Here is a 23,030-nt window from a genome sequence, read left to right as displayed (position 1 = left end):
TCCTGTCCCACCCTGGGGTATAAATCTCCAGCTTTGCATGCTGTGTTTGGCGTTAAGCCCTGTCTCTCTCCCCTATTTTAATCATCCCAAATAAAGCCTTCTCTAGTGTTCTCACATGCGTCAGGATAGTTCTTTAACAGTATGTTTAAATGTGTGTATTTTGTTTTAAAGATTTTATTTATTTGACAGACAGAGATCACAAGTAGGCAGAGAGGCAGGCAGAGAGAACGAGGGGGAGGCAGGCTCCCCGCTGAGCAGAACCCGATGTGGGGCTTGATCCCAGGACCCTGAGATCATGACCTGAGCCGAAGGCAGAGGCTTTAACCCACTGAGCCACCCAGGTGCCCCTAAACGTGTGTATGTTTAAGCTCCTCGACAAAGTCTGATGTAGCTTCTTGGTTGAAAACCCACATGCCTAGTGGTTAAGATTCCAGCGCGGGAATCAGACAGACCCCGGGGGAGGGGGTGGTGACAGCTCAGCTCAGCTCTGGTAGCTGAATAAATAAGCAGTTCGCTCAAACATGGGGGTAATCTCTCCTCTCTCTGTCTCTCTCGTCGGCGAATAGATCGAATGACAGAAGGCCCTTTAAACTGTAAGCACAGAGCTCAGTACTGACACATAATAGGCACGAAATGAATCTAATGTGAGCTGCTCTTGGTAGTAATCACCACAGATGTGTTACATTCATCAGCAAACTTCTAAATAAGGAAAAGATAAAATAGGTGACTTATTTTGTAACCATGTAAAATATATTTATTAAGAATAAAAGTCTTTAATACTCCATGAATGAGCTTGGAGAATAAATCACAGAAGAGAATTGCTTTTTGGATTTTTAGTCCAGGTCCTTATACATATCTTGCTTGTTAGCCAGAGAAGGGCAAAAGTGCCCAAAACAGGTCACTTGAGACGAAGATTCGTGACTCCTGGTCAGCAGCTCAGTGTGTCAGAGGCCTGTGTTCAGCGACCTAAGGAGGGAGCAGGCTGACCATAGAGCACATGAGACTCGAGGTAGGAGGCACCGAGTCGGTCCTCCAAGTGGAAATGGCTCAGGGTAGATCGGTTCTTCCAGGCCATCTCAGGGGTGGTCCGTCCCAGTGGAAGGGCCAAGGGCATGTTTGAGAGAATGCTTTTCAGGAAGCCATACTCGGTCCCATAAGCTTTCCTCCGAGTATAGACCAACACTGACTGGCCCAGGACTCAGAGTAGAGGCAGATCGGTTTAATACTCTCTAAAGGACTCACTCCTCCTGACAAGAAACTGAAACTAAAGCCCATTTCCCATAATGAAGCCCCCCTTACGTGTTGAATGGATTTGCCCCCTTGAATTTGCTTGTTTTTGACAGTTGTTGGTGAGGGTTCTGGAGTGTGGGCCCTTTACCCACTGTGATCAGCAGCTGTTCTTCAAAGTACAGGAGCTGGTCAACTTCAAAACAGTCACTGGCATGAGGCACCACTTTTTCTAGAGCTGCCTGGATCTCGGCTTCACTGGCCTTCTGGTGCCTTGCTCTCTTGAGGTAGCTGTAGACCTTCTCAAACACTTCAGCTCCCAGCTTCTGCACGGCTGACCTGCCACGCAAGTTAGGAGAGATAAAGAGGAGTTTTACAGGGGGTGGGGGGGGGGGGAAGAGGAGTTTTACACATTTGAGTCATCCACAATCATTAATTACACAAACATTGCACCTTTGAGATCTGGGGGGAAAGGGAAAAAATAAGACATGATGGTTCTACCTTGAACGCTCAACAGTACTTAACAAATTCTTCCTGAATGTCTATTATGTGCCAGGTGCCTATACTGTGAACACAGCATTAAACAAGTGAGGTAAATTCCTACCTTCATAGAGCTTACCTTCTAGGGTAGAGATAAAGAGATAACTTTTAAAAAAATACATAAATAATAAAATGTCAGGCAGCGCTATGTGCAATGAAGAACAATAAAGCCGGAAGAGAGAGCGAGAGAGACTCCTCTGAGAGGAGGTGTCCCTGGGCAAGAGACCCACAGGAAGTGAGGCCAACAGTAGGGGGAGAAAATGGGGACCCTGAGGCTAAATCACCTTGGAGAAATATCGAGAAGGCTAGTGTGGCTGGAGTTGGGAGAACGAGGGGAAGGAGGAGAGCTAGATATAAGGTCAGAAATAGTATTAATGAGAACAATAAAAGTAACAACAGGGAAGAAGACGCAAAGGAAGGGAACGCACTTTTCTACACACTTAACCTTTACCACAGCTCTATGAAGGAGGCATTTTTTAATTCCCTTGTTTTACAGATGGAGAAACCGAGGCTTGAGGGGGTGAGCTCATTTGGCCTGGCCCCCACCCGGGCTAACGTTGGTTTTTCTGTGCTCACCTCTGGCCCTTGTCCTCCTGCAGCCGTGGCCTGTGCGTTGTCAGAATCAACAGCGGCCATACCTGGTGTGTTTATGTTGCCTGTATTTTTCTTTTACCTCCAGAGAGGGTCACAAATGAAAGCCCTTCAAGTACAGCTAGGCCCAGGGCATATTTTGTTTGATCAGCACTATGCTTCATTTTTTTCTTTTCTTTTCTTTTCTTTTTTGGATTGATTGATTGATTTTAGAGAGGAAGGGGCAGAGGGAGAGGGAGAGAGAACCTTAAGCATGCTCCCCACTGAGCACAGAGCCTAGCGTGGGACTTGACCCCACGACCTTGAGTTCACCATCTGTGCCAAAACTAAGAGCCTTAACTGACTGCGCCACCCAGGCGTCCCAGTGTGTTACTTTCTTGAGCGTTTTGGTGTGGAAGTCTAGGCACAGCTCGCACTCTCCCCTCTGCATTTCTTTACCGCCCCAAGCCCACCTTCCTTGCATGGTTTTAGAACAGGCTGCTTCTTGGATTTCACCTGCCCACCTGCCTCAAGGGCATTCAAGTTTTGCGAATTTTGTTGTCCAGTTCAAAACTGTCATTTTTAATGCTCCACACTGTTCCACTGAATTTATGTGGCAACATTTACCGAGTCATTCCTCCACCTAGCATTTAGCGTTCTTCCCTATAGCACTGAGCCAGCATCCTTAGGAGCGCAGCTTTTTCATCCAGAGGAATATTTTCTGGCATCAAATTTCTGTGAGCGAGGCAAATTACAGGAGTGTTCCCTCTTTGAAAACTCATATGTGCCTATGTGATTTCTGCATTTTTCTATATATACGTTGAGTGGGATTAAAAGGTTTTTTAAAGTTGTGAGAATGGAATTATTGGGTCAAATGCATAAATATTCTTAGGACTTTAACCTTAAGAAATGCTTCTTTATTCTTCATCAGTGAATTTGGTGAAAAGAAAAATCAGTTTGGAGAGTTTTTTTGTTTGTTTGCTTTTGTTGTTGTTGTTGTTTTTGCTGTTGCCACTTTCTGACTGCACACTCTCCTTCAATCCACTCCTCTTGGGCCTTGGTCCTCGTTCCTTCTATAAACTACTCTTGCAATGACCTTCATGTGGCTGTTTCCTCTGGTCTCTTCTCTGAACTATCTTACTTGACATTCAACAGCTGGCTACTCTCTCCTTCAAACCCTTCCTTCTATTGCTTTTGGTGATACTACCTTCGCCAGGAGCTTTTCCTATTACACTCTCTGCTTCTTCTTAGCCTCTTCAGCTGACTCTTCTTCCTCCTCATCTCGGCCTCTACATTTCATAAATCTTTAATAAGATTTATAGGCTGAGGACTTCCTGTATGCCCACCCTGTCCTTCACCTGGCACTCCAGGCTTGTGAATCAACTGCCCACTTGATATCACCAACTGGGTATCTAAAGGGTGTCTCAGGCAACCTTGATATGGTGGGAAAAAACTCTTAATAAACACAAAGTGCTATGAAATCTGAGAAAATCAAACACCCCAACGAGGAAGAGAAGGCACAGTCTCACTTGGGCCATAACAGCTGGAGAAAAGCCAGGCAGCAGCCGGTAGTGAGAACACTGGGAAATCAGTGAGTCAGCTTGGCAGGTGAGGAGGGCATGTGAAGACAAGGGTGAGAACCAGATGAACGTAATGTTCAAGAAACTTTGGTATCTCGGCACCTAGTTGGCTCAGAGGGTTAAGAGTCAGATTCTTGATTTTGGCTCAGGTCACGATCACAGGGTTGTGGGATCTAGCCCCGCATTGGGTGCCGAGGTCAGCTGGGAGTCTGCTGGAAAGTCTTTCTCTCTCACCCTTTGCCCCTCCCCCCACATGTGCACTGGCTTTCTCTCTCTCAGAGAAACAAACAAACAAACAAACAAACTTGGAATCTGACTAGTAACAGCACCTATTGATGAGAAAGAAGCCCTAAAATGTCCTCTGAAACCATAATAACTAACAGTTTTTGAGCCTTCTTTGTGTGCCAGGCTCTATTCTGAGCATCTCCCCATATCATCCCATTAAATCCTATGGATATGATATTGTTATTTCCAATCAAGCATGAGGAAACTGAGCTACGAGAGGGGATCAAATAACTTGCCCATTGCCACACAAATTTTTTTTAAGTGGTGGATGTGGGACATGAATTCCAGTAGTTTCACTCCAGGACTCACTTTTCATCGCTACAGACTCAGACACTGGAGTGGAATCCTGGCTCTACCTGTCGCTGGCCATGTGATCTTAGGCCAGTTGCTTAACCTCTGTGAGCCTTGAATTTCCATGTTTACATGGAGATTACACACACACACACACACACACACACATATCCTAGCACAGTACCTGTCACCTACCAGGTGCTTGTCTGCCATTGCTTTATTGTTTCTTTCCCAATGCTGGATGATACTAGAGTCCAATTTCAGTGTAACTGCAAGCTTCAAATAGTTTTATAGTTCTACCTCTGGTTAAGACACTATTTTAAATGGTTTTATCTTCTCTGAGTGAACTTAAAAAAAAAAAAAAAAAAAAAAAAAAGACCCAAGAAAGCCAGTGGCAGAATGGAAGGAAAAAATAAAAGTAATTTTGTAGAAATAATCATGAAAACCTATTTTAGCAGAAAGCATTAAGAGAACACATAGATTACTCTTCAGGCATAGTTTAAGGAAAGCTTGAAAACAATTTTATAGAATATAAGAAATCCCTGAACATTAAATACGTATGAGCCGCTGTGGGAATAGAACAAGTATAATGTATTTTCTCCTTAATAATGCAGTCTTAGTGATCATTTAGTGTTAACAAGCATTGGGAATCTTTATTAGGAATGATTTGCACCCCTTCTCTCCACACCTAATATTTCAAATGGCTGTCTCTGAACCTGGTGGGTGAAGATGGAACAAATCTCTCTACAAAGGAAGTTGATGCTCGGGTGACATATGGAAACCCCCCACCCCCTATGGAACATGTGACTTTCAGGCCCCTTTCTGTAAATGGTGCTTGCCTTCTGCTCTGTCATCCCTGGCAGCAGAATCTTGAGTGCAACTGTTGGCTGGAGACTCTGCTCGAGCTAACCTTCCCTGTAAGGATTATTTTGTTTGTGACCTCAGCACCCTCCACTGTTCATAACTGCAGTAAATGTAGATGGGCAAATACTGACTAAAAAACAAAATCCAGCTTGTTTACAAGAGGTATACTTAAAACACAGGGCATTGAAAGGTTGAGAATAAACAAATAAATTTTAAAAAGATATACCAGGCAAATACACAAAAGAAAGCTGGAGAAAACTGTATTAACATGAAACAAAATAGATTTTAAGAAAAAAAAAAAAAAGACATTATTATAATAAAGATTGCCACTCGGTAATGAAAACAGTTTGACTCACCAGGAAGAAATAAAAATTCTAAACTAGTAGGCATCTAATAAAGTAGAATCCAAATACATAAAGCACAATGGGGAGAAATTGACAGAAATGTCCCCATAGCATCGGATTTCAATACACCTTGCTCAGTTACTGATAGGTGAAGCAGTTGAAAAATCAGTAGCAACACAGAAAATATGAATATACTTAAATAAGCTCAACTTGTGAAACACATATAGAACCCTCTCGTTCCCTGACAATTAGAAACCCTCATTCTTTCCAGACTTTCATAACATTTACAAAAACTAACCATATACTAGACAGCAACTCAAGCCTCAACACATTTCAAATAATTGATTTTATACAAAACCTAGTTATCTGATTACAATACAATTGATAGAAATCTGTAACAAAGATATGGATAAAATAATACCATGTTTGTAAATTTATTTATTCTAAATAAATTATGGGTCAATGAAAAAAATCAGGCATATTATAAACAAACTCATTTGAAGCCAAAAGAAAAGTGATAGGTACTCTAGCATTGTAATATTTCAGTGTAAATTTATTCTGACACTTGGAAAACATGCTATAATATTTCTGCAATGACGCATCTGAGTATTTTAGAAATCATAAAATAGAAAATTCTATTTAAGGGGACTCTTGCTGTTATCCAAGGTTTGAGAAGAGAGGGGGTGCTCCTTATGCAGTTCCCATTAAGGAAGAGGTTATAAGTTTGCTTTTTCTAAAGGAGGGATAGAAGGAGAGATGGGGCAGGAACAACCCCTTTAGGTAGGTGGGCATGTCAAATAAAAAGAACTTAAATTTTCAAATGAAAAGCACTATATTTTCATCTGTTTCTTCCTATGCTCCTTTTATCAACTTTATTCTCATATTCAAAGACCTTTAAGTATTTAAGGGATCCTGAAGATCATCTTAGTCCAGACACCACATCTATAGGCCTGTGCTCTTCAGGCTGGACCACCACCCTGCCCAGATGGATAGTGGATGCAGGAGAGTTGGAGGAAGCCTCCCTAGGGTCCTAAAGAAGCTCCAGCTGCCTGAAGCCAACCCCCAACTTGTGTTTGGCTGATTTTCCAGCTAAAAAAATTCCATTAACTACAAGAGAGTATTGTCTCTCCTCAATGTTTCCTCCAAACTCAATCTCTTATCCTCCAAATTCCCTCACTGACTTTCTCTTATGTTTACTTTTTAACTTGCAAACAATATATTTTATCACTTCTATTTACCCATCAACATTGACTGCTCTCCATGCCCTCTAATTATCTATCTCTCTTAGGGGCTCTGAAGAAGATGTAAAACAAAAATATCCTCACTTTTTTGTTGTTAGTTAGTTTGTTTGTTTGTTTGTTTTTTTAAGGTTATTTATTTTTTAGTAATCTCTACACCCTATGTTGGGCTTGAATTCACAACCCCAAGATCAAGAGTCACACACTCTATGGACCAAGCCAGCCAGGACCCCCTGTCTTCATGTTTTAAATATTAATTTAATTTTGCAGCAGTCTCACAGAGGAAAGTTGGAAGTGTAATACTAAGAATTCTTTTTCTCCCTGAGCCTTTTGAAAATAAGCTGCTAACCTGATGCCCCTTCCCTTCCATACTTGGTGTGTATTTTCTACAAATGAAGACACTTTTCCACATAACTGCAGAATGGCTATCAAGATCAGGAAATTAATGTTGATACATTACTGTCATCTAATAATCTCATCCATTCAAGTTTCCCAAATTGTCTAATCATGCCCCTTATAATACAAGGACCCAGGTCAAAATAATCATTTGCTGTATTTAGTTGTTGTGCCTCTTTAGTTTTCTTCAATGACCTTGACACATTTAAAGGTTTGAAGGAAGTTGCTTTGTAGACTGTCCCTCAATTTGTGTTGCCCTTGCCTATGTGTTGCCCAGCTCCCACCCTCTAGCTCTCTCTCCTTTTGTGTATTAGCTGAAAGATAAGAGTAGAGCCTCCCATTATCTTGGGACATTATCAGAGAGCTATAACAGTTCAAGAATTTCCTTCCTTCTCTTGGATCTAAAAGATGCCCTGGTAGTAACAGTATCTTGTTGTTTTCAGGTGTCTAGCTCTTGATTCTTCTCTACAGCTTTGTCCCCTCTATACTGTAAGAAACAGGGTGTCCTCATAAGGAAAGGAAGCGGCTTGTGAGGTAAGTTTCTGGAGGCTCAAGAAAGAATGCCCTGAGCGTGCTGCTCACTTGGTATCTCCACTTGACCAATAGGTAAAAATCTTATGCCCAGTTGAATTTCTGAGCTTCCTCTCCAAATATCCTAATGCTGCAGCCTTCCCCATTTCTGTCCATATGAGCTCCTCCTTTCCAGTTGCTCGGCCCAAAAATCTTTGAGTCATCTTGATTCCTCTCTTTCTCTCTTATTCCAATAGTCCAGTGTCTCTCATAACCAGACCAGTTAATAAATCCTATCAGCTCCGTTTTCAAACTGTATGCAGGAGGCAGACTTTGGTCATTTCCATCATCTCCACCACTACCTCCCTGGTCTAAGCCACCACATGCTCTCACCTGATTGCTACAGTGGCCTTTCAGTCGGTCTTCCACTCCTACCCCCCCCCATAGTCTGTTATCAGTTCATCAACCAGAGTAAATCAAATCCCTTCACTCCCCTGCTCAAAACCCTGTCTTGGGCTCCTCATCTCAGTCAGAGTGAAGTCAATGTCCTTCCGGTGGTCTAAAATATCCTGAACCATCTTATCACCATGCTTTCCAAATTCATCTCCTCCATCCTCCTCTTTCCTCCCTCCATTCCTGTTACAACGGCCCCTTGAGCTTCTTTGAATACCCCAGGCACATTCTACCTCATGGCCTTCACACCTGCTGTTCCCTCTGATGGGAATGCTCTTTCTCCAGACATGCTTATCTCTCTCCTTCATCTGCTCCAGGTCTGTGCCTCATGTGATCTTTTCAGAGAGACTATCCAGACTACCCTCTTTAAAACTGTAACTTTTACTCCCATTCTTTACTGCCTATTCTCTTTCCCTGCTTTGTATTGTCTTAGCACTTGATACTCTCCAGCACACTCTGTTCTTCCATAATATTTTATAACCTGTCAGTCATTCCACTACAGAATATGCCATAGGGCATGGATTGTTTTCACCTTTCTTGTTCACTGATCCCATGACCTAGAACAGTGCCTGATATGTAGTAAGTACACAATAAATACATAGTGGACAAATGAACAGATACCCTGAAAGCCAAATAGAAAAAGGAATATGGTGATATCATACAACTTTAATTAAAAATATATGCATCTCTAGGATTTATTCTAAGAATTAGCACATAGAGATACAGTAACCTAATTTTGCAAAATATAAGATCACTTTTGTGATTTTTAGTTGTTGGTTTTCAAGGCAGAGCTCCGTTTAGGTGCGGCTTTCAGCGTTATTATACTTTCCTCCCAATTTCAAATGGATTGTCTTTAAGGGGCCTATCCGATCAACCTTGAATAAAAATGATCTCATATTTCTGAGTGGGAAAACATAAGCCTTACTTTTAAAAAGTCCTGCGTGGAGAGGACCATGCTTCACGCTTGACAATGGGGCCATGTGGAAAGCAACAGAAATCTGTGCACAGCTGCCGGAAGCCCCGCTACCCCACAGCATGTGGGAGGCCTCAGAGGAGAGCTCCAGAGGCCCCCAGCCCCTCCAAGGGAGGGGGCAGCCAAGGCAGTGCTGTTCAACAGATGTCACCGTCTGCTGTGCAAGTTAAATAAGGCAGAGAGCAGCAGCTGAGGGGATGTTAGCCTCCTGCTCCAAACAGCATTCTAGCTGAACAGTGGAAAATGTTTAACACGTTCCCCCTCCCCCCTCCTGGGAAAACAACAAGCAATGTCTCTTTGGGGATAGAGAAAAGGAAAGAGTTTCCACCAGCTCTGATAGGTCATCAAGGGCACCCTCATCCCTTATCCCCTTACATGAACAGGAGTGTGTCTTGTCTTTCCCTTTCCTTGGAGCTTATTTGCCTTGAAGACTGTTTTCTCTGCCCTGTAGAAGCTCCCCAATAATGGCTACATTTATATTTTTATTTTCAGATTAATTAACCACTTGACGAGCACATACTAAAAGCAAAGGACTCTGTTTGCTTTCAGGTCTGCTCCCTAATGAGGCCAGAAGCCTTGGGGACAGAGCAGCTTTCTTAGTCAGCCTGGCAGCCAGTGTGGGCCTGACCCCAGATCGCACTAAGTTGCTTCATCAGCACATTTTTAATGAGCACCTAGTACAGGCCAAGTGCTGGGAATGCTGCCAAAAGCTTGTGACCTCACGGAACTCAGCTTTTAGTGGGAAGAAGGCAGACAGTAAACAAATAAACATGGTAGTTTCAGATTTTTGCCAATGCTGCAAATAAAATGAAATGGTGATGGAAGAGAGAGCAGGCTATCCAGAAGAGGGTTGGGACACTTGGCAAGGGTCGGGGCAGAAGATGTTTGGTACCAGCCCTCTTCTGCCCACCAGGCCCTGTCCTGTGGATGGCTCTGTGTGATGGCTGACCAAGAAGAGAAGACATGTGTGTGGATGTAGCAAGAGTATTGATGCAGCCCATGCATGTCTAAATGATTAAAAGTTGTGAACCAAGCTAATAAATTGTTAATTAACAAACTTTTAATAACAAACTGTTAATAAGGCCTCCCTCAGGGCGCCTGGGTGGCTCAGTGGGTTAAGTGTCTGCCTCTGGCTTAGGTCATGATCCGAGGGACCTGAGATGGAGTCCTGCAACAGGCCCCCTGCTAAGTGGGGTGCCTGCTTCTCCCTGTCCCTCTGCCTCTCCCCCCAGCTACTGCAGACACTCTTTCTTTCTTTATTCTCTCAAATAAATTTAAAAAAAAGAATCTTAAAAAAACCCCAACATGGTCTGTCTACCTTTTACATTGATATGATACACATTTTACATTGAAGTTTTGACTTTATAAAGATCTGGAAGGCCAGGTGTGCCTTCAGTACTCTCACACTCCTCAGAGTTCTGCGTTGGAATAGGGCAGAGCACGGTGAGCCAGCCTCTGGACATTTATCCCTGGTTATTGGCCCATTCCCCTCTCCTCTAGCCTGGCTGTTTCCCACCATGAGGGGTTTTTACACATACATTTGATACCCCAGCCCCTATGTCCAAGATTCACTCATGCTTTCTGCAAATAGTTTCCCGGTGGTCCCCCTCAGGACCGGCAGCCCAGACCACTCATGGGAGGAGAGACCTGAAGCAGAGGCCCACAGACTCTGGAAATGGGTTTGGGGCCCTCTGAGGAAAGAACAGCAAGGCCCTAGATAACTAGGGCATGTTCTAGAAGAGGAGACACAGGCTCTGAGTGTGCAAATTCCTTTGGCCCCTTGGATTTGTTGCTTCATGAGGAGGGGTACGGCTAGAGGTTGGCCAAAGTGGCATGGTCCGTAGCAGAGGCCCAGCATCCCCCATTGGCCTGGGGCTGGGAGGTACTGGAGGAGGGAGGCTGCTTTGCTGATGCAATTAAGAAAGATCTATCTGAGGGTAGGAGTAGGAATGACATTTGAATGGAGACTTGAACAGTAAAGATGAGTCATCCCTGCCAGGATGTGGGACAGGAGCACTCCCAACTGACAGAAGAGGGCATGACCAGGCACTATAAGCCCTGTAAGGAAGAAAACTGAGGTGGTTGGGGCCTAATTTGGAGGAAGAGAGGATAGGAGACAAAGCAGATGGTTAAGCAGGAGCAGGGACCCGGGAAGCTGAGGTAAGGAGTCCTCGATCCTGGATGCAAAGAGAAGACACTGATCCTTTACAGTGGCGTCAACATGAATATTTTATAACAAGAAAATACAACCCAGGGAGAGAGAGAATGATTTAAAAATCAGAACTTGGAATTTCTGAAAAGCCCTGTAAAGTACCAAGGAGTTCATCTAACGAACACTTACATTGTAGACAAATGAGCAAGATTTACTGTGATAAGGACAGAGGATCCTTTACTGGGCCCCCACTGGGATGGCCATACATATGAAGTAAATACAGAATAAGTAAGTCTCCTTGCTTTTCGTTCTATTCACTAAGCAGCCCCCTAAAAGATGCACTGTGAAATATTGGCCACTTGATTATGTCCTTCCTAGCTGAATCACTGTGCTTCCCTTAATCAATTCAAACCACATTTTTTATTTTTCAAAAGTCATTTTCACCCCAGCTTTGCAGAAATAGAAGGAGAGATCTGAAAATAAATTTCCTATTCAAACACAATAAGAATAATTGGATTTGCAAAGGAAAATGAAGATAAATCACAAAGGAAAAGCAATTATAGCCTTAATATGTTTGGAAGGGTTTGTCAGGGCAAGGATGTGAGAAACTATGAGTTTCCTGGGAGAAGAGTAAATTCCAAAAGCTGCCTGTCATTTGGTGAGGTTCCCCAAAGGTTCTCTCCTTGACCAAACTTGAGTCAGTCCTCACTCTTGATATCTAACCCAGTTCCTATTAGTAACTTTCCATCCACTGACCTCCCCCAATCCCCGCAGCTCGCTCTCCATAAATCCTCTGCTCCTGTGGTATTGGGAGCTGAGTTCAAGCTCTCTCTCCTATTGCAACAGTCTTTTTAAAAAAAAAAAAGGATTTCATTTATTTATTTTAGAGAGAGCGAGAACACCAATGGGGATGAGGGAGGGGGTGAGGGACAAGCAGATGCCCAGCTGAGCAGGGAGCTGGACAACCAGAGCTGATCCCAGGACCCTGAGATCATGACCTGAGCCAAAGGCAGATGCTTAACCGACTGAGCTCCCTGTTGCTACAGTCTTGAAAAATCTTCCTTGCCTGCTTAAGTCTATTGGGTGCAATTTTCCTTGGACACAGTTAGCTCTCAATGCCAGACTATCACTGGGTATCACATTACAAACTATCTGTATTTGGAAGGGTTACATCTTGGTTAACCTGAGACAGTCTCAGCACTTGCCTGACACAGAAGATCACCAGTGGTGCCCATTCCATTGTCAGAAGTGTCCTAGTTTGGGCAATTATATGGTTATCCACACATAGTGTGAAATTTACTTGGCTAAACTGTCATCAAAGTCCCCGGTGACAAGACGACCTGCAGGCCTTCACACATGGCATTGCAGCAATTCCAGTGCATAGGAGAATAGACTCATGAAACGAGAACACTCCTTTCTAGTCCTAACTCCTTAAGCATTTTTACATTAGATTTGTATCATTTTATGTCCAAATCAAAATGTTTCTCCATAAATAAAAAATGACGATTTTTATTATTTTGTCTCTCCAACATGTCCATATGTTGCCTTTATTATACCTCTCCCTCAAGGACTACAGAGAGGTCTTATCACAGCACACTTACCAGGAGAGTGACATGAATTCCAGAGCAAGGGGGAGGGAGGGAGGAGGCCTAGAGACAGAGAGAGACCAGGAAGGCCAATGTGGTGCAGGCCTTAGGAAAAACAACTGAGAATGGGGAATCAATACCTCATTCTCTGGTGAATTGCATTGAAAGACTGAAATGAGTTTCAAAATAATGATCGAAGCTGGCAGCTGCTCTTGACAGGCTGGGACAAATGAAAATTGAGCGGGGCTTTCACATGCTGTGGGGAGTGGGCAGGACAGGCAGGAACTCCCTTAAAGCCTTTCACTTGGAAACACTGGGTTTTTTAATTGTCTCCTGTCCTGAAGCCAAAGGAGAAGATCCCTCATTAAGGTGAGTTTTGCCGAGTAGTTTTGAAAATGGCTTTTGTAGCTACTTCCACTTGTCTGAGAGTATCTGCGAGAAGCCCTTCCCCGAGTCCAGTGGGATGGGAGAGAAATGCAAACTCAGCAGGCTCTCTGGCAACCGCCTTCAGGCACAGGCAAGTTGTGGAGTGGAGGGGGAAGGATTGGATCAGATAATCTCCAAATTAGAAGACCTTCATACTGCTGGGAGAGTCCGCCTCCAGGGACTTACAGCCTGGCTTTGTTAATCCCATTTTACAGGTAGAAACAGTTGAATGAGGTTACCAAAGGGGAGCTGAGTTTCCTGTCTTCAGGGCTCAGTACAGGGGACCTGAAGGATGAGCTGTTGAAGGATGTAGCTGTTTCTACTGAAACCTGGGCACTCAAAACGTGGTCCAGACTCCAGCATCACATCGAAGGACAGCTGGTTAGAAATGTAGGATCTTGAGGCACCTGGGTGGCTTAGTCAGTTGAGCAGCTGCCTTCGGCTCAGGTCATGATCCCATGCTTCTCCCTTTCCCTCTGCCTGCTGCTCTGCCTACTAGTAGTCTCCATCTCTCTGTCAAATAAATAAATAAAATCTTAAAAAAAAAAAAAAAAAGAAATGCAGGATCTCAGATCCCACCCAAGACTTGCTCTATCAGGATTTTTATTTAAGACCCTGAATGGGTCCAAAACCTTTGGCATACAAAAGTGGTCCTAAGAGGGAAGTTTATAGCAATAGATGCCTACCACAAGCAGCAAAAAAACAAAACAAACAAAAAAAAAACCCCTCAAATAAACAACCTAACCTTACACCTAGAGGAGCTAGAATAAGAACACATAAAACCCCAAATTAGCAGAAGGAAGGAAATAATAAAGACCAGAGAAGAAATAAATGATATGAAACTAAAAAACAACAAAGACAGTAGAACAGATTAATGAAACCTAGAGCTGGTTCTTTGAAAAGACCAACAAAACTGACTACAGGCCATTATCTCTAATGAACATAGATGCAAAAATCCTCAACAAAATAGTAGCAAACTGAATGCAACAATACATTAAAAAATCATTTACCACTAACAAGTAGAATTTATTCCTGAGGATGCAAGGGTGGTTCAATATTTGCAAATCAATCAACAGGATACATCTCATCGGTAACAGAAAGGATAAAAACCCTATGATCATTTCAATAGATGCAGAAGAAACATCTGACAAGGTACAACAACCATTCATGATAAAAACCCTCAACAAAGTAGGGTTAAGAGGGAACTTACTTCAACATAATAAAGGGCATCAATGAAAAACCCACAGTTAACATCATATTCAATGATGAAAAACAGAACTTTTCCCCTAAAGTCAGGAACAAGACAAGGATGTCTACTCTCACCACTTTTATTCAACTACTATAGTACTAGAAGTCCTAGCAATCAGACAACAAGAAGAAATTAAAAGCTTCCAAACTGGTGAGGAAGTAAAACTTTTACCATTTGCAGAAGCTATATTATACATAGAAAACCCAAAAGTTTGTATATATAAACTATATACATATATAAAATTATATATAGATAAAATCAATATAATATATATATATAAAATCAATATACAGAAATCTGTTGCATTTCTATACAGGAATAACGAAGCAACAAAGAGAACTTAAGAAAACAATTCCATTTGCAATTGCACCAAAACAAGTACGATACCTAAGAATAAACCTAACCAAAGAGGTCAAAGACCTGTATTCCAAAAAAACTCTAAAACACTGATGGAAGAAATTGAAGACGACACAAAGAAATGGAAAGATATTCCATGCTCGTGGGTTGGAAGAACAAATGTTGTTAAAATGTCCATCTATCCAAAGCTATCTACAGATTTAAAGCAATCCTATCAAAATACCAACAGCATTTTTCACAGAACCAGACAAAACAATCCCAAAGTTTGTATGGAATCACGAAAGACCCTGATTAGCGAAAACAATCTTGAAAAAGAAAATCAAAGCTGGAGGTATCACAATTCCAGACTTCAAGTTACATTATAAAGCTGTAGAAATAAAAAAAAGTATGGTACTGACACAGACACATAGATCAATAGAACAGAATAGAAAGCCTAGAAATAAAGCCACAGTTAAATGGCCAATTAATCTTCAATAAAGAAGGAAAGAATATACATCGGTAAAAAGATAGTCTTTTCAACAAATGTTGTTGGGAAAACTGGACAGCTACATGCAGAAGAATGAAGCTGGACCACTTTCTTACACCATACACAGCAATAAACTCAAAATGAATCAAGGACCTAAATGTGAGACCTAAAATCATAAAAATCCTGGAAGATAGCACAAGCAGTAATTTTTCTGACACTGACCCAAGCAACATTTATTCTAGTATGTCTCCTGAGGCAAGGGAAATAAAAGTAAAATAAACTATTGGGACTACATCAAAATAAGAAACTTCTGGGGCACCTGGGTGGCTCAGTAGGTTGAGCCACTGCCTTTGGCTCAGGTCATGATCTCAGGGTCCTGGTATCGAGTCCTGCATCCGGCTCTCTGCTCAGCAGGGAGCCTGCTTCCCTCTCTCTCTCTCTCTCTCTCTCTCTCTCTGCCTGCCTCTCTGCCTACTTGTGATCTTTTTCTGTCAAATAAATAAATAAAATCTTTAAAAAAAAAATAAGAAACTTCTGCCCAGGAAACAATCGACAACACTAAAAGGCAACCTATGAAATAGGAGAAGACATTTGCAAATGACATATCCAGTAAAGGGTTAGTGTCCAAAATATATAAAGAACTTATACAACTCAACATCCCAAATACAAATAATCCAATTAAAAAATGGACAGAAGACATGAACCAACATTTCTCTAAAGAAGACATCCTGGGGCACCTGGGTGGCTCAGTGGGTTAAAGCCTCTGCCTTCGGCTCAGGTCATGATCTCAGGGTCCTGGGATCAAGCCCTGCACTGGGCTCTCTGCTCGGCAGGGAGCCTGCTTCCTCCTCTTTCTCTGCCTGCTTCTCTGCCTACTTGTGATCTCCATCTGTCAAATAAATAAATAAAATCTTAAAAAAAAAAAAAAAGAAGACATCCAGATGGCCAACAGACACATGAAAAGATGCTCAACATCACTCATCATCAGGGAAATGCAAACCAAAACTACAATGAGATATCATCTCACACCTGTCAGAATGACTACAATCGAAACCCCAAGAGAAGCACCTGGGTGGCTCAGTCGGTTAAGCATCCCACTTTCAATTTCATCTCAGGTCATGATCTGAGGATTGTGGGTACAAGCACCACACCAGGCTCCATGCTGAGTGTGGAGCTTACTTAAGATTCTCTCTCCCTCTCCCTCCGCCCCCAACCCCCGCTCGCACACACGTACTCTCTCTCTTTCTAAAACACACACACAACAATAGGTATTGGACAGGAGGTAGAGAAAGGGGAAGCCTCTTGCACTGTTGGTGGGAATGCAAACTGCTGCAGCCACTCTGGAGAACAGTATAGAGGCTCCTCAAAACATTGAACAATAGAACTACCTTGTGATCCAGTAACTGCACACCTGGGTATTTACCCCAAAACACAAAAACACTAATTTAAAAGGATGCATTCACCCCTATGTTTATTTCAGCATTTTTTACAATAGCCAAATTATGGAAGCAGCTCAAGTATCCATCGATAGATGACTGGAGAAAGACGTATGTAAATATGGAATATTACTCAGCCATAAAAAGAATGAAATTTTGCCATTTGTAATACCATGGATGGATCTAGAGAGTATAATGCTAAACAAAATAAGTCAGTCAGAAAAGACAAATACCACAAGACTTCACTCGTACGTGGAATTCAAGAAAAAAACAAACAAAAAAAAGAGCAGAGGAAAAAGAAAAAGAGAGAGAGAGGGAGAGACAAACCAAGAAACAGACTTTTTAAAAAAGTTTTTATTTAAGTAACCTCTACACCCAACATCACGCTCAGACTTATGACCCCGAGATCAAGAGTCATGTGCTCTTCTGAGCCAGGCTCCGGAAGAAACAGACTTAATGACAGAAAACAAACTGGTGGTTACCAGAGGGGAGGAGGGGTTGGGCAATGGGTGAAATAGGTGATGCGGATTAGAGTATGTTTATCATGTTGACAAAAAAAAAAAAAAAGAAAGATCACAGTTCTTTCACATATTCATTCATACTAGTCAAAGTCAAGAATTTCTAAGGACCAGTTTAGACATTTAATAATGAACAGCAGCTCCTGAATCAACAAAACAAAAACAAAAAAGCCAAAAATAAGACCCCAAATGATTCGTATGCACTTCAGAGTCTGAGAAACCCTGGCTGGAGCTCTGGATCACACTTTGAATAGCAAGATTCTGAAAAGCATTTAAAGCTATGAATTTGCTTTTGACAGGGAATTCTGATACAGTCAGGCCAGCTTACCAAGCTCTGGGACATCATTTCACATCCTCTACAGCATTACTAAATTTACTTTTAACAATATGAGTTTTAAAACTGATAAGAGGAATAGAAAAGGGACTTCCATCAATCTCAGGCTGAAGAACTGTTTCTCTCTCACCCCTCTTCTCTTTCATTCTCCCTGGATATCTGGTGCACGGATTTGCATCAGTGATGATCATGGACTCATCACACATTCTCAGCATCCTGTTGGTTTTAAAAGGAGGATACCAGCCTTGCTCAGGTTGGAGATTATGAATCACAATTTGTTTGGTGGTTTGCCGGGTTTGCTTGCTCATGTTTGTTCCTAACTCCTGATTCCGTATCAGCTAGAAGTCTCTTTTTAATAAGCAGAAAATCTTTTCCCCTCCATCTCAGGAAATATTGTATTTTAATTTAATCTTACTGATGATCTGACTGGGAAGTGACAATCATGCATAAACCCATATTAATAATTTTTCTCTTCTTTGTTTCTGGGCCTGAAATCGCAGAAATCACATCGTGCGAAAAAAAAAGTTTCAATTAGGTCTAATATGTGGGTAGTCTTGGGATTCACTTGGGAAGAAACAGAAAGAATTAAATTGCAAGTTTTTGTTGAACCATTTGACATTACCACTCTCACAGGTTAAATAATAGTGAAATACTGGCAATTTCATTTAATCAACCTAATTAGAATGTTTCAATTTAGAATTTCTTGCCCTAAGGAATATAAAGTGAGTGGTACATGCTATTTGCGGAGGTTGGATTGTTTTATTTCCTTGGAGATTTTGTTGGGACAAATGCTCTGAAGACTAGATAATCATTTCTCTATTCTAAGGAGCCAGAGAGAAAGGGGGTGGTAGAAGGTCAGGTTTGGTTATGGATTCAAGGTGACAATATATATCCTCAAAGGGGGCTTATCAGCTTCCAGATCTGTGAAATATATAAATGGTGCCAGACACTGACACCACAAACTAGGGTGAGTTTCTTATCTACGTCCTTGTTACAGTCAGGTACAGTTAATACTTGAACTCTGACCAGAGCAAGAAGAGATTTTTCCTTAGCACCAGTTGATGTCACTCTTTAGTTGGAATGTGGGAGAGGAAGAGTCAAAGGGATGTATAAGAATCTAGTCTCTCTCGGTTAATTGTAACAATTATACCATAGTCCTGCTGTGTTCCATGGTACCCTAAGCATATTCTATGAGAGCCCGAATCACATCAGCGTGTAATTAAGTGTTTAAGTGTGCTGGCCCAGGATCACACCTTAAGTAGCAAGGTAGCAATCATGTATCATTTGTAATGGTGTGTGTAGTGCTTTTAAGAGAGCTTGGCATACAGTAGGCATTAACAACTGTTTTATCTCAAATTTTGAAATTTGCTGAATAAATGATGACTTTTAATAACCAATCACATGCAAAAATTGAAGACATTACATTAAAAATCTTTGTGGACTGGGGCACCTAGGTGGTTCACTTGGTTAAGAGTAATGACTCTTGATTTTGGTTCAGGTCATGATGTCAGGGTCAAAGGATCGAGCCTGCATCCAGCTCCTTGTTCAGTGGGGAGTCTGCTGGAGATTCTCTCTCTCCCTCCCTCCTGGCCCTCTCTAAATTAAATAAATAATCTTAAAAATCAATCAATCAATCAATCAATCATTGTGGATCATAAAAAACAATTTGGCAATAAATATCAAGGTCACATTTTATGAACCAGTAATTATAATAAGAGGTCATAGCCTATGAACCAGTAATTATAAGACGTTTATCTTAGGAAATAAATTGTTTGAAATGTTTGAAAATACCACTAGGATGGGGCGCCTGGGTGGCTCAATGGGTTAAAGCCTCTGCCTTCGGCTCAGGTCATCCTAGGGTTGTGGGATCGAGCCCCACATCGGGCTCTCTGCTCAGCAGGGAGCCTGCTTCCCCCCCCCCTCCCTGCCTCTCTGCCTACTTGTGATCTCTATCTGCCAAATAAATAAATAAACTTTTTTTTTTAAAAGAAAAGAAAAGAAAACACCACTAGGTAAAAAAAAATTACGTCAATAATATATATGAGTTGAAAATAACTGAAAACAACCTAAAAATCCTGGAATAAAACATTATTTTATAGAGAAACTAATGATGTTTTTTAGAACATTTAATATTTTATGACCTTGGAAAATGCTCAAAAAAGGTGAGGGAGAAAAACCATGACACCAGTATCCTGCCCCCCCTTTTTAACCTAGCATTACATCACAAAAATATCCAAGCTATTCAAAATTCTGCCAAAATAGTATTTATAATGGCTGTAGAATATGCCATTGGATGTCAATAGAGTAAATTATTACCTGTTTTATGAACACATACACACATTCACACACACACACACACACACACACACTAAAAAAATAACACAGAGATGGGTTCATATCATCACTGCTGCTCTGCATCTCTTCTCAGTTAATAATATAATCTGGAGAGCTCATCACATAAGCACACACAGATCTTCCTTAATTCTTTTTATCTTCAATGCCAGGATAGTATTCCACTGCAGAGATATATGCCGATTTTTCAAAATAGCTCTTCTTGATACCTTTAAGCTATTTACAGCTTTTTGCTATTAAAACACCACTGCGGGGCACCTGGTTTGCTCAGTGGGTTAAAGCCTCTGCCTTCAGCTCAGGTCATGATCCCAGGGTTCTGGGATCCAGCCTCACATCGGGCTCTCTGATCAGCAGGGAGCCTGCTTCCCCCACTCTATCTGCCTGTCTCTCTACCTACTTGTGATTTCTGTCAAATAAATAAATAAATAAATAAATAAAATCTTTTAATAAAACAGAAAACAAACAAACAAACAAACAAAACACAGCTGCAACAGATACCCATGTTCATTTTTGTGCATTTATACCAGTATTTTTGTAGGACAAATTCTGAAATTGCTAGATCAAAGAATGTCCATTTAAAAAATGTGAATAGACATTGCCAAATTACCTTCCAAATTATTGCACCAATTAACATTCCCTTCAACAGTGCATGGAAGTAACAGCTTCATTTTAAAATGGAAACAGTAAATAGGATACAGTTGACCCTTGAACAACACAGGTTTGAATGGGTTAGTGTGGGTCCACTTACATGCAGATATTTTACAGTACAGTACTGCAAATGTATTTTCTCTTCCTTGTGATTTTTTAAAAAAATTTTTTATTTAGATTCAATTAGCTAGCACGTAGTACATCATTAGCTTTTGATGCAGTGTTCAATGATTCATTAGTTGCATGAAACACCCAGTGCTCATCCTTGTGATTTTCTTAATAACATTTTCTTTTCTCTGCTTACATTCTTGTAAGAATACTGTATAGTACAGCATACACAGGGTGTGTTAATCAGCTGTTGATGGTATTGGTAAGGTTTCCCATGAAAGGTAGGCATTCGCAGTTAACTTCTGGGGCGTCAACAGTTGTATAAGGATTTTTCACTGTGTGGTGGGTTGGTGCCCGGACCCCCAGAATTGTTCAAAAGTCAATCTGTATTCCTGGGTTTGAGCTTGTGAACCCCAACACTACTATGGCACAATTGTTAGTGAGGTCCCCTTCCCTCCTTCCCTACACCCCTTCTCACTTGTTCTTCCTTCCCACCTTCCTTTTTTCATTTTCTTCTCTTTCCTCCCTCCCCCCCCCTTTCCCTTCCTCCTTCCATGCCATCTTTATTCTTTTATCTAATGGGGAGAGAGACAGAGGGAAACATTAGAGTGAAGGCCGGTGAAGAATTTACGTGGCAGTTAGAGAATCGGAAGAGAGCAGGAAATGGGCTTCAGACGGAAGTAGAGGGCTTATCTCGGCAGCCTGTGGACTAAGACTGGACCAACGCAGACAGGAGCCTGGCTTCCGTGTAGGAATGACATACAGATTTGTGAAGCGTTTTATATTTTTACAGTAACTATGAGAGGCGGTGGTAAACTGTGGTAACTAAGCCAAGCCCACTGTGGCAATCACCTCACCATACCTCCACACATCAAAACATTAAACTTACATAATGTTAGGTCAAATATCTCTCTCAATAAAGATGAGAAAAACTTGGAAACAGAATGTTGTGGGGAATGCGTGGAAATCTGTGGTGTGGGACAAGTCAGACATGCTGGCGAGGACAGTTGGGATGTGCGTTTTTAAATTCACCTGAGGGGCTTGTGTAATGATGCAGGTTCTGCTTCAACGAGGCTGGTAGGGGCCTGGGAATATGCATTTCTAATGAGCTTCCAGGCAGCTTTACTGCTGCTGCTGCTGCTGCTTCTGGTCTGGGACCACACCGTAAGAACCAGAACTCAGCTGACAAAGCCTGCTTCTAGAACAACAGGCAGGAGCACTGGTAATCAGCAGGAAGGGCTGTAAGCATTACTATTTAGAGCCAAGAAGACCTCCTACAAAAGTTACATACAAGGTGATAACAGTCGCGGGCTGGCTTGCTCTGCCACTACTGCTTTTCCCACCCAAGTCAGGCCGGCCCAGGACTAGCACCAGGACCAAACAAATACTATGTTCATACCTATACTGATTGGCTTCCACTCTTGCAGGAACCCTGACCTCAAGATCAGATTGTGTTTCATTTGCTTCATCCTCAAAGTGATGACGTTTGCCCCACAGAGTCTTCCAACATTTCCTTTGTTCACGTAGCGCCCCGTGCTACGGACACTGTTCCAGGTTTCAGTGGCAGGTGCCCACTTTAAGTTCAGTCCCAAGGGTGCCCACAAGCTGCAGGACTGAGGCCCCACCTCATTGCTTTCCCTGCGAGCCGAGAAGAAAAGGAGAACTATTGCCCAAAGGCCCAACATTAAAGTAGTTTCAGTCTGGGCTTTACAGCATCTCCACATCCTTTGGAATAAAACCATTAAAAGCTCCTCTATAACTCCTGCATGTTCCACAGAACTGTCTTCTGAAGGGTTACATTCCTGCAAAGCTAGGATTATTGATGTATGTTTGGGAACTGGGATATTTTTATATCTAATTCTTCCTGTGGGATGATTTCTTTGCCATCAGTCCTTGTAAATCAGGGGAAGTACAAATGCTAGCTTTAAAAAATTCACAGGCTGAGGTTGACAGAAATATTTTTCACCTCTCTGATCCAAGTCAGGCAGTGTTTGATGCTGGCACACCGAGATTTTCCCTCTTAGTTCTGTCTAAGGATAGTGAGAGAGGAAGTTACCAGTAAACACGCATGTGCACACACCCCCCAACACCCAACACACTCAAGAGCTCAGGCGTGGAGCCTTCATG

At 41.9% G+C, this 23,030-nt stretch overlaps 1 protein-coding gene across 8 annotated transcripts in view; it reads right to left on the bottom strand.

Annotated features, from left to right (window-relative positions):
* Positions 1 to 728: 728 nt before the first annotated feature.
* NEK11 (NIMA related kinase 11) overlaps positions 729 to 23,030 on the bottom strand; it is a 254,435-nt gene continuing 232,133 nt past the window's right edge. For 7 of the 8 annotated variants that reach the window (XM_059162590.1, XM_059162595.1, XM_059162593.1 and 4 more), the window contains one exon: positions 729 to 1,566. In XM_059162590.1, coding sequence (XP_059018573.1) covers positions 1,296 to 1,566 — 271 coding nt within the window. In that variant the 3' untranslated portion in view covers positions 729 to 1,295. The remainder of the gene's footprint in view (positions 1,567 to 23,030) is intronic. The other variant, XM_059162596.1, reaches the window with a different exon arrangement.

This window comes from Mustela lutreola, chromosome 2 (genome assembly GCF_030435805.1).
Source record: "Mustela lutreola isolate mMusLut2 chromosome 2, mMusLut2.pri, whole genome shotgun sequence".
NCBI lineage: Eukaryota > Metazoa > Chordata > Mammalia > Carnivora > Mustelidae > Mustela > Mustela lutreola.
Note: the sequence above shows the minus strand (reverse complement) of the source record. Positions and strands in the feature narration are given on the sequence as shown.